The sequence below is a fragment of the Psammomys obesus genome, unplaced genomic scaffold, assembly GCF_907164565.1.
Source record: "Psammomys obesus unplaced genomic scaffold, mPsaObe1.curated_primary_1811, whole genome shotgun sequence".
Taxonomy (NCBI): Eukaryota; Metazoa; Chordata; class Mammalia; order Rodentia; family Muridae; genus Psammomys; species Psammomys obesus.
In genome coordinates this window covers 8,620,329-8,631,596 of record NW_026590663.1, presented here as the reverse complement: position 1 = coordinate 8,631,596, position 11,268 = coordinate 8,620,329, and the positions used below count along the sequence as shown (strand labels likewise).

At 57.8% G+C, this 11,268-nt stretch overlaps 1 protein-coding gene across 1 annotated transcript in view; it reads right to left on the bottom strand.

Moving 5' to 3' along the window:
• Nucleotides 1-211: 211 nt before the first annotated feature.
• The window catches only part of Smo (smoothened, frizzled class receptor), a 22,526-nt gene continuing 11,469 nt past the window's right edge, over nt 212-11,268 (bottom strand). Inside the window, exons 4-14 of the mRNA XM_055608148.1 lie at nt 6,739-6,944; nt 6,058-6,267; nt 5,796-5,968; nt 5,457-5,676; nt 5,238-5,361; nt 4,136-4,228; nt 3,717-3,825; nt 2,592-2,777; nt 2,247-2,395; nt 1,749-1,883; nt 212-1,534 (exon numbers count right to left, since the gene is read on the bottom strand). Coding sequence (XP_055464123.1) covers nt 1,095-1,534; nt 1,749-1,883; nt 2,247-2,395; nt 2,592-2,777; nt 3,717-3,825; nt 4,136-4,228; nt 5,238-5,361; nt 5,457-5,676; nt 5,796-5,968; nt 6,058-6,267; nt 6,739-6,944 — 2,045 coding nt within the window. The 3' untranslated portion in view covers nt 212-1,094. The remainder of the gene's footprint in view (nt 1,535-1,748; nt 1,884-2,246; nt 2,396-2,591; nt 2,778-3,716; nt 3,826-4,135; nt 4,229-5,237; nt 5,362-5,456; nt 5,677-5,795; nt 5,969-6,057; nt 6,268-6,738; nt 6,945-11,268) is intronic.

Sequence of the window (11,268 nt, the reverse complement as noted above, 5' to 3'; positions counted from 1 at the left end):
TTGGAGGCTCAAGGATGCGACCGTGGCCACTGGGAACCTTTGTCCACTTGCAGCCAAGGGGCTGGAGAAGGCAGCCAGCACACTAGCTGACTCAGGCTCTGCCTGCCGGAGCTCCACTGGTAAAAAAAAAAAAAAAAAAAAAAACCTCAGGAGCACACGCAGTTCCTGGGCAGGTACAGAAGCCAGAGCCGGGGAAGAAACATGCATGAGCTAATACAAAAATGTTTTATTTGCTGTTTACAGTTCTTCTCATACCGGTCCCGACCTGGAACCCCGCCAGCTTCTAAGGCATCCTCTGCCTGGCTCCTGGATGTGGGGCACTAGGAACGTGACCAGACATTGTAAAAAGTGGGGGTACCCCTCCCACCAGATACAGAAGTTGGAGGAAGCTTTCTTGCCAGGCTTAAGCAACAGCAGCCTCCCAAGGTAGTCCCGTAAGTCCCCACTGCATGGCTGTGAGGAAGAGCGAACATGACTCTCAGAGGCCTGGTACTGAACCAGTCTCTCACCTGGAGACCGAGCTCAGCAGTAAGGGACGTGCATGCGTGTGTGTGTTCGCGCCACAGTTTTAGGGTGCTAGAAGGAACAGCTTGGAACTGAGATGCGACTATGGGAGCTAGCACAGGAAAACGGGATGTGTTTCCTGTGGAAGGCAGTTATACCCCTTATGGGAGTGGTCCTTACAACTACCCAGAAGAGGAAGAACAGTCCTGTCCCCACTTAGACAAAGAACAAAGGACACAGCAAACACTCGTTGGAAATCCTGGCACAGAGAAGGGCAGCCAGCCCTCACCTGCCAGCCGTCACCCCTGCCTCTGCCATTCCTGCCCTTGTACAAGCTCTGCTGGAGACTGACACTGCCTGCCAGACTCTAGCTGGTGGGCAGAAGCAAGGGCCCTGAGCTGCAGGCCTCCTGACGGGAGCGAGCAACATTCTATCCATTGATGCAGCTTCCCACAGTCTGGCTGCTTCTAGCCGGACACACACAACTCTCATGGGCAGGCGCTGGGCCACAGGTTCAGTTAGAGGAGACCCCAGGAGCTCTCAGGAAGACCCGCAGAAAGGTGTGTATTCATCTGCCCTGCCCTGCGGGCTCAGAAGTCCGAGTCTGCGTCCAGGAGCTCAGCCTCCATCAGGTTAGTGCGGGAATGAATGGACCCCAGGCCCTGGAGGCGGCCCTGAGCCCAGGCCCGAGGGGCCGAGGCACCAGGGAGAAAAGCGTCTTGTCGGGGACTGGGCTCCGGGCAGAAGGGGCTGGAGACGAGTGTCCGGGCTCCCTGTCGGCAGGGCTCCGCCGCTCCCCAGGCGTTGGTGGCGACCAGGCACTTCTGCCGGGGCAGCTGGGGCAGCCGGGGAACGGCACTGGGGGCAGGGCCGGGGCCAGGGCTGAGGTGGTGAAGCTCCGGGGCGGGCCCCAAGGGGCACACCTCCTTCTTCCTCTTCCTCCGCTTCTTCTTCCGGCCCAAGCGCTTCTCTCGCTCTGGGGAGGTCTCTGCCTCAACCAGCCACAGACTGGCTTGTTGTTCCGGTGGCACTGTCAGGAGGAAGAACACAGCCGAGGGCTTTAGCTCCGTGCGTGCCACCCTTCCCTCCCCACAGCCCCACTCTCGGGCTCCGGGGCCACCCCTCCAGGCTCCCCACGCCTTGGCACCCCTTCAGGCCCTCTGGCCCGTATGCTCTGGTCCAGGAGCTCTGAATGTCTGTGTCACCCCCTCTCCCGCCTCCTGCAGGAGACAGAGCCCTCATACCTGGAGTCGCCACAGGCGTGACAGACACGTCCTGGGGCAGTATGGCTCCTCTCCGAGCTACCATTTTGGTGACGTGCTGGGCCCAGGCCGAGGAGACATCAGCTGATGGTTCATTGAGGTCAAAAGCCAAACCCGCTTTGGGGGTGAAAGGAAAGAAAGAAGAGTGAGTCCCCCTTGATGGAGCACCGTTTGTCTTTCCCAGCCAGCGGCAGAGGGAAGCAGGGAAATCCGAGAAAAGCAGCCTCCAATCCCCAAAAGACACAGCAAGATCCTAAGGACAGCGCCAACACCCCGGCTTACTCTGACCCGGAGGAAGGCAGAGGGAAGACGGGGGATGGACAAAGGGCTGTGGGGGCCTCAGTACCCAAGACAAAGGCTGCGGAGTGAACGTGAGCAGGAGTGCCCTGTTCCGCAGTTTGCCAAGAGCCCACGTGACCTGACTGCACTGGGCCCCGTGCTGTACAGATCAGTGTCTCAGCAGGACAGACGGAGGCTCACCCACGGGTCCATCGTGGGAGACGGTGTGCATGCTGAAGGACAGCTCCTGACCCGGGTTCTGCAGCAGCTCACGCCGCTTAGAGAAGGCCTTGGCGATCATCTTGCTCTTCTTGATCCGCTTCGGCTCATCATCACTCTGCCCCGTCAGCCTGAGAAGACAACGGTGGGGCTGGCTGGCAAGGGGAGGCCCTCCTGGCGCTCAGACAGACGCTGTCACTAGAGGGCAGCGGTGAGCTAGGAGCCGCACTCTTGCCCACAGATCAGGCCAGTGATTTGGAAGTTAGACAAAGCCTCCAGTGAGGACAGGAGAACAGAAAGGACAGATCAGACAGCTGCCGGCCCCACCTGCACCAGGTCCGCCTCCAGATGAGCAGGGTGGCCTTGGTCCACACCCAGGTGCTCATGGCAATGCCCGTGCCAAACATGGCAAATAGGTTGATCTTCTCCACCAGGAGGCTAGGCCGGTTCTTGATCTCGCAGTCAGGAATGGGCTTCTTGGTAGGCAGCCCGATGGTCACGTTGGCCTGGCATCTACGGCGAGGGACAGTGAACAGCTGAGGCCATGGGAATCCAGGAAGCAGCCCCCAACATACGCCCCACAGCAGAGTGCTGAGCCCGCACTGGGGACGGAACCCTGACCTCACACACTGCAGACTCTACCACTGAGCTACACCACTAGCCCCACAGACACTCCTTGGAACCATCTAGGGAGTCTCACAGCAAACCCCCAGAACAGGAAGGCAGCGTAAGGTGGTTACGGCTTCTCAGGCTGAAAAGGGGAAACCTTCAGACTGAGCCAGAAGCAGGGCACGAGGGCCTCCCGCTCTGCCAGCACTTTCCTCAGATTTGTCTGTATTTATGTGTCTGTCTGTCTGTCTGTGGCCTGTGTGTGTATGCCACTTCTGTCCGGGTGCTTGCAGCGTCCAGGAGAGGGTGTTGGGGTCTGGAGTCTCAGGCGTCTGTGAGCTACGGGAGCAGACGCTGCGAACTGACCTTGGGTCCTACGGAGAGTAGCAAGCACGCCTGAGGCAGGGCCGCCCTCTAGCCAGCGCCTCCCTTGTAAGGGACATTTTAACCCGCACAGCAGCAGGCATCCTGTTAGCAGTGATGCCTTGCTCGCTCTGGCTCACCTTCACTGGGATACAAAAAAGCTCAAGCAAAACTGACAGCCTGGACAGGTCACCGGACGGTCGGTGCCCCTGAGCGCTGACTCAGAGGAGCCACAGAAGGCAGGGGCACACAGATCAGAACCAGGCAGAGGAGTATAGGTTGGCCTCTGAGCAGGTGTGAACACACAGGACATCCTGCCCAGGGGTGCCAACAGACATGTGGAGCTGAACAGCAGTTTGAAAGCTGCTCATGGCTGAGGCAGGGCCCTGGGAGGCCACAGGCAGGTATGCGAACGCTGCCTTAGAGCTGGCGATGCGGTTCTGACTACTCCCACGACCCAGCCCAGGGCCCCTCACTCACAGCACGTAGTCCCGAAAGCTCCGCTCCCACTCAGCCTGGTTGAAGAAGTCATAGAAGTGGCAGCTGAAGGTGATGAGTACAAAGCCAAAGGCCAGGAAGCCAAAAATGCCTGCGGGGTTCAGGGTACAACTCGTCACCAGGACAGACAGGGGGGAAGTGGAGTAGGGCCCAGCTGCCCCCACAGAGCCCTGAAGACAGCTGGGCCCAGGGTGGTACACGCTCAGCTCAGGCCAAGAACTGCATCCTCCAAACAAACCCAGGTCCTGGAGCCAGCTATGGGAGGCCGCAGCGAGGAAAGGGCCTGTGGAGGAGCCTTGGCTCCTATCACCCGCACCCTGGCTTTGGCCCCTGAATTCTCGATTCTCCCCACCGTTCTGCATCCTGGAGGCCCCGGGGACCCAGCGTCTCCGACCACTCACCCAGGCGCAGCATCGTCTCGTTGATCTTGCTGGCGGCCTTCTCACTCAGAAGCCCAGGGTGGTTGCTCTTGATGGAGAACAGCGTCATGACCCCTGGACAGAGAGAGCTCAGGCATTGGCAGGGGAGGGGCCGTGGGGGACAGGGAGGGCGGTCCCCCAGCACTGGAGTCCTACGACTTATTGTGCCTGTCCTGAGCGGAAGCTCGGGGAGCCAGCGAGTGAGGGAGCGGCTGTGAGCAAATGTGCCATGTACTGCAGCAACTGGGGCAGAGCCTAGACCACAGCCAAGGACAGAGAGCAAACCAGCTCAAAGCAGGGCTGCCCAGGAGAAATACATCGTGTGACATATAAAAAAGCTAAACTTCCTAGTAGCCACGTTGAAAAGAAACTATAGTTTTACTGTATCTTATAAAGCAAATATATCCAAAATCGAACCCCCTCTGCATTCCCTACAACAAAGTGTTAGCAATATAATTCATATCCGTTTTTTCCCTCTCTCTTTCATGTTGGGTCAAATGCACTGTGTTCTCGCTGCCACACCCATGGCTACTTTACCGTCTGGGAGACACAGGCGTGAAATGTACACCAGAGGCCTGGGTGAGCTGCCAGAAGGGCGAGGGGGAGAGCGCACAGGAACGCTGACAGCTCAGTGGGAGGAGAGCAAAGCTGACCAGGAAAACGAGCTAGAAACCAAGGCGAAGCACACCGAGACGGGGAAACTAGGGGCCAGGAAAAATGTACATGCCGAGAACACTGTTGGTGTAGGTTAGGGTTTGGAGTGAGCTGGAGACCGAGCTCCAAAAATACAGAAAACCAGCGTGAACACAGACGCGGCAGCCCCAACACCACCCATGTAGAACCAGGTGGGTGTCCCGGGGAAGCCATCACACAAGTACACCCTGGCGAGGGGTGGGCGGGCCTGGAACCCAGCCCAGGTTCCCCTCAAAAGAGCCCAGGGCCTCGGTCACAGGCCCAGGGCTCTGGAGGAAGAGGCACGCTTTTCCGTCCTCACAGAAGTGCTGTCCCGCTCACGGGGTCGGCTCCTACACTGCGTCAGGGTTCAGCTGTGGAGCGGGCGCCCGGTGGCCCCGCCGTCACTCACCCCGGATGAGGAAGTAGCCCCCCACGAGGAGCACCAGGCCGATGGGAGCCAGCACGAAGCCGGCGCGGTAGCGGTAGTTCTTGTAGCCCACGAAGCAGATGCCGCTCACGGAGTCTCCGTCCACCTGCGGCAGAGACGGGTGTGCGTGGGGGGGGACGGTCACTTCCGGCCCCTCCTCCAGGCTCGCCCCATCGGGCCCCCACCTCCCAGCCGCCGCACCTGCGCCACGGCGAGGATCGCCACGGTGAGGACAAAGGGCAGCGACCACGTGAGCAGGTGGAAGTAGGACGTCTTGCCCGAGAGCGGCTGGTAGGTGGTGCCCAGGGCCTTGAAGGAGGTGTGCCAGGCGTAGGTGAGGACCACGAACCAGACCACGCCGGCCATCAGGGCGTAGTACACGATGACGAAGATGATGACACAGGACAGGGTCTCGCTGGAGCTGTGGAGCCGTGGCTGTCACCGGGGGAGGCCGCTCTGGGAGGGGCCGCGGCCGCAGCGCGCCCTGCACGCCGCCCCTTCCTCCCGCCCTCGCCACCGCCGGGTCCCCACGGCGCTTACGTGGGCTCCCCGAACCTCATGGTGCCGTCCGCCCGGCAGACGATCTCGCGGCGGGCGCCGTCCATGAACTGCGCCAGCCAGCCCAGGCTGCCCACGAAGAAGCAGGCGTTGACGTAGAAGAGGATGACGGCGGGGTAGCGGTTGGAGTTCCGCCAGTCGGCCACGAAGGTGGCCTGCGGGAGAGGCGAGGGCTCGTTGGGGCGGGCCGGCCCCGGCTCCCCCGGCCCCCCGCGCGCGTGCGCGCCGCCCCAGGCCGGCTCACCAGCGTGAAGAGCGTGCAGAGGCCCGTGACCGCGCCGAAGGCCGCGATGTAGCCGTGCATGTCCTGGTGCTCCGCCTCCGTGAAGAGCGGGTTCTGGCACTGGATCCCGCAGCCCTCCACGTCCTCGTACCAGCTCTTGGGGTTGTCCGTCCGCACCAGCGGCGCCTCACACTGGCCCGAGCTGTTGAACCGGATGTTGTGCACCTCGTTCTGGCGGGGAAGCAGAGGGGAAACCGTGGGAAACCGGGCAAGCGCAGGTGGGCTGGCCGGGCTGGGCCCCGCCTCCGCACAGTGGGGCAAACGTGACCTCTCCCGTGACCTCTGCGGCTCCCTGCGGAGAGAGCAGCCCCTCAGGCCGGGACCAAACAGGCTCAACCTCGCCTAAGGACCTGTGGGTGTCAGCGGTCACGGGCTGTCCCTCTGCTCCCCCAGGTGGCTCTTCCCAACCCACTAGCTCACACTCCTCCATGGTTCTGCTTCTCCTGCTGCATCCGACAAAAATCCGTCACCCGGGACCCCTGGAACAGCACACCCTAACCGTGAGCACCCAAAACCGTTTGCTGAACCTGCTCCTCAGGTCAACAGACCCAGGCCGAGGGTCGCCGCGTGGATGTGGGCCTCACCGTCCCGTGACTGCAGGGGCTCCTGGGAGAGTCACCTCCGGCTCCCCCAGACACTTACCGGGCAGCCTTCGGGGAAGCGGTCCGGCGTGCAGCGCAGGAAGTCAGGCCAGCCCCGCTCCCGCTCCACGATGGCGCAGGGGCCGCGCGTGGCCTGGCACAGGGTGCGGCTGGGCAGCTCCACCCGGTCATTCTCACACTTGGGCATGTAGACAGCGCACAGCAGGGGCTGGATCACTGCCCAGCAGCGGGGGGCGTTCCGGAGGCCTGGGAGACAGCAAGGCACACACGCTTCGGCAAAGGCCCCCATACAGCCGCAGCCTCTGCCAGGAGAACACTGGACAGGGCAGTCTGTGCTAAAGGGCCGCCCATGTGTTCAGGACACTCGCACCCCTAGACCCTGCAAGCAGAACCCTGAAGTCACCGTGACAGCCGCAAGTTTGCACCCCGAACCCCAGGAACGTCAGCTAAAAGAGGCTGGAAGGGGAGGGCCAGAATCGCTGGGCCGAGTCTACCCTTCCGGAAAGGATTGTTAGATTTCTATGTTGCATTTCGTGTGAGGATGCTCTGCCTGCCTGCACACACCTGTGGTCCTCAAAGGCCAGGGAAGGTATCGCAGCCCTGGCAATGGAGCCGCAGACGGCTGCGAGCGGCCACTTGGGGGCTGGGATTCTAACCCCGGCGGAGCCATCTCTCAGCCCCACACTGTCTAGCTCTTGGTGACATGTGCGAGTCAATGTGTGGTCCATTCACTCGCTGCTGCACCTCAGTTACCACCCTTAGAAGCAGCTGCCCCTTGGACACCCTGCTGAGGGCTGGCAGAGCCTCGGACTGAGGGCCTCGGGTTGGGGTTAGCTCTTCAGGGCGTTTCCTAAACCCGTCTGCAGGCCTCTACGCAGGAGGGACCCATTCCCCGAGGACCAAGAGAGGTTCCCCACCCCAACCCCCAGGGTCCTTTTCCTCTTACCAAGCTGAGGCAGAGAGAGGAGAGATGGGAGCATAAGAGGAGGTACCAGAGGAGCCAGGAACTCGAGAACCAGAGGAGGAAACAGGTCAGATGGAGAGAAACAGAAGAGGCTGTCCAGAGCAGAGAGAGGAAAGACAAGACCCGTCAGTACAGACAGACGTCTCCCCAGGCCCCAGCCCGGCCGATGTCTACCCCTGCTCAGCCCGGAGCTCTGCTTCCTGCTCTGCGGCCCCTCTAAACTCAGCCACACTCTGAGAACACCCACATTCCAGGCACGCCATATGAGAGAACCTGCTGAGGATGTGGGCACCGCTCTGGACGGCTGCGCCACCGTCTGGTGCGCAGGTAACTCAGCTACAGAGGACAGGCGGAAGGACACTGTGCTCAGCCTGCCTGGGCCCCATCCTAGCCCACCATACCCGGCCATGGTCTTGAACTTTTATCTCTAGCCTCCGTCTCCCCGTCTATAAAATAGAGGTGACAGTCACCCCCTGGAACACGGGGCAGAGTGAGAAATGGTACAACATACGTGTTTGGCACAGCACGTTTCAGGCGCCGAAGACCAGCCGTTTTCCTTACCAGGCTAAGGCCTAGCCTCAGGCTTCACAGCTCCAAGAATACTCCAAAGTGCCAAAAAGTTCCTGTCCGTTATGACACAATATCCCAGGAAACAGCTCCTGCTCCAGCCCCAGCAGAGTCACCTGGGAACCTCCATCCCCTAGAGGGAGGGCCTGGCCCTGGCAATTCTCAGCCTGTGGGTTTTAAGTGAAGGACGGCTGGGAGGCCACCGTGAGAGGGCTGTGCAGTGCGTCTTAGCCTGTGAGGAGGATGTGTCCTCACTAACGACACCCTAAGAAGCAGACGCGCTCAGAACCCTTGAGCAGTCCAGTTGAACACACTGTGCTGTTTACAGCATGTGGGCTGTTTCCCAGGGAGCAACTGGCTGTGTGGGGGCTGCCCAGCACCTAGAGAGGAGAGGCAGGCCGCAGATCGCTAGCCTGGGCAAGGCTCCAAGTTCAGGAGCCGAGGTGTGATTTCTGTTTAACGCCTGCCACTTCTGCACCACCTTTAAGACAACGGCAGCAGAACTGTTGAAGCCGAACCCCGAAAGTGCAGACGGGGACACTGAGTGGCTCAGTAGGTAGAGGGCTTGCCACCAAGCCCGACAACCTGAGTGTGAGTTCTGGGGCCTCGTGGGGAAAGGGGAGCCAACTCCCAGAAGTCACCTGATTGCCGCATGTCTACCGTGACACGTACATGCCTGTGCACACGCAAACACACACAAACGACGTAATAAGACTTGTTTAAAAACTAAAGCAGGGGGGACTGTCCTCCATCCTGACGTAATAAGACTTGTTTAAAAACTAAAGCAGAGGGACTGTCCTCCATCCTGACGTAATAAAACCTGTTTAAGAACTAACGCAGGGGGGACTGTCCTCCATCTTGGATATGGCGTCTGGTTACTTCCACCACCCAGTGCTCTTCATAAGGAAAGTGTTTTATAACACACAACGCTCTGCTTTTGTCTAAGTTCATGGAACTGCACAAGAAGAGGAGCAGGCGCCGGGGCTGCCGCTCAGCCCGCTCGTAAGCTGCCCGCCCTGCTCAGGCGAAGTCCGAAGTCTGGAACTTCCTGCCTGCGGGACAGAGGCTGGGTGGCCAGAGGTTCATGCTCACCAGGACAGAAAGTTCCAGCTCGGCTGGATACACGAGACCCTGTCTCAAAGAGAGGAGGGTGGAGTGTATTCAATGCTTATTAAACCACCCATGTAAACACAACAGGGGAAGCTACCTGGAGCATCCTAAGAAGCGTCAAGGGTTCCTAAAAGTGTTACTTTTTCTGGATTTTTCAGCATTTTTCCCTTTTTTGTAATTTTAAATATTTTATTTCATACTTTAAAAACAAATTCTCCAAGGAAAACTAATTAAGTTTTTGTTTTGGTACACAGCTTTAATCTCAGCACTTGGGAGGCAGAGGCAGGCAGATCTCTGAGTTCTGGGCCAGCCTTCTCTACAGAGTGAGTCCGGGACAGCCAGGCTACACAGAGAAACTCTGTCTCAAAAAAACAAAAAAGAAAAGGTTTTGCTTTTTAAAGACTTACTACGTAGTCTTACTGTGTAGCTCGGGATGGCCTGGAACTCGATATTAGATCAGGCTGGTCCAATCCACCTTTCTCTGTGTCCCAAGTGCTGGGATTAAAGGCGTGTGCCAATATGTGTAGCAAACGATAGTCTTAAAAATCTTAAAAACAATTGAGGTGCCACCTAGGGGAAATTTTTTTTAACACCAATTCCTACATAAAGGAGAATTCACGGGGCTAGAGAGACAGTTCAGCGGCTGAGAGGGCAAATTGCTCTTCAAGGTCTCCAGAGCTGGGGATCCAGCCGTGTCCCTCCGTGACTCGACTTTGACACAGATGACGAAGCCCGCATGGCTGCACAGCCCTTTTCCCATCGTCTTATTTCTCTACCTGTGCTGGTCCGGGTGAGAATGGCCCTCTAGGCTCATGTTTGAATACCTGTTCCCCAGCTAGTGGAACTGCTTGGGAAGGACTGGGAGGCGTGGCTTTGGTGGAGGAGGTGTGTCACTGGGGACAGGCTCTGAAACAAGCTTCTGCCATGCCTGCCTGCTGCCAGGCCACCCACCACGACAGTCATGGACCCCAACACTCTGAAACTATGAGCCCAAAATAAATTTCCTCCATGAGCTGCCTTGGTCTCGGCGTCTGAACAGCAATAGGACAGCAACTAAGACACCGGCCCTTCTTTGTTTGCTCATTTTTATGACAGCATCTCTTTATCTAGTCTTTTCTGGTCTACAACTCTAAAGAGACAAACGTGACCTCAGACTTATGACAATCCACACGAGTCAGCCTCCCAAGGTGGGATTTTAAAATCATCAAGTCTGGCTTTGGGGAAATTTTTTTTTTTAAGCTGAGAGAGAGAATGACCTTTTGAAGCGTGATACACACACACACACACACACACACACACACACACAAAACTTGAAGCTATGAAAGAAACTAAAAGAATCTGATCAATTCAACTGAGTAAAATCCAAAACCCTGGGACCAGAGAGACAGCTCATCGGGCAAGAGAAACCCAAATTATATTCCCAGTGCCCACATCAGCAAACTAACAACCGCCTGTAGCTCCAACTCCTGGACAGTCGACTCCCTCCTGCCTCCCAGCACCAATACACACGTGTGCACAAACATGTAAACGCACATAAATACTTTTTAGTTACAAGAGAAGTGGCATGCTGAGGAAGCGTATTTCCAGTGTCAGCGGTAAACAGGTTAATCACCTTAAACCCAGATTTCCCAAGCAGCAAGAAATGCATACTTCTGTGGAATAACGGGCAAAGGCAGAATAAATCACAGAGAGGAATGTGTGGCCTTTGAGAGCATGAGTCTTCAGTCTTGCTCTAACAGAGTAAATTAGTCCTTTAGAGGAATGAAAACAAACACATGAAAATGCTGACTCATCAGGCGTGCGTGCGTGCGTGTGTGAAGCACTTCTGTGTATTGTTAAGGGAACAGACATTGCTACACCCTAGGGAGAACACTTAGCGTTAACACACACACACACACACACACACACACACACACACACACACACACA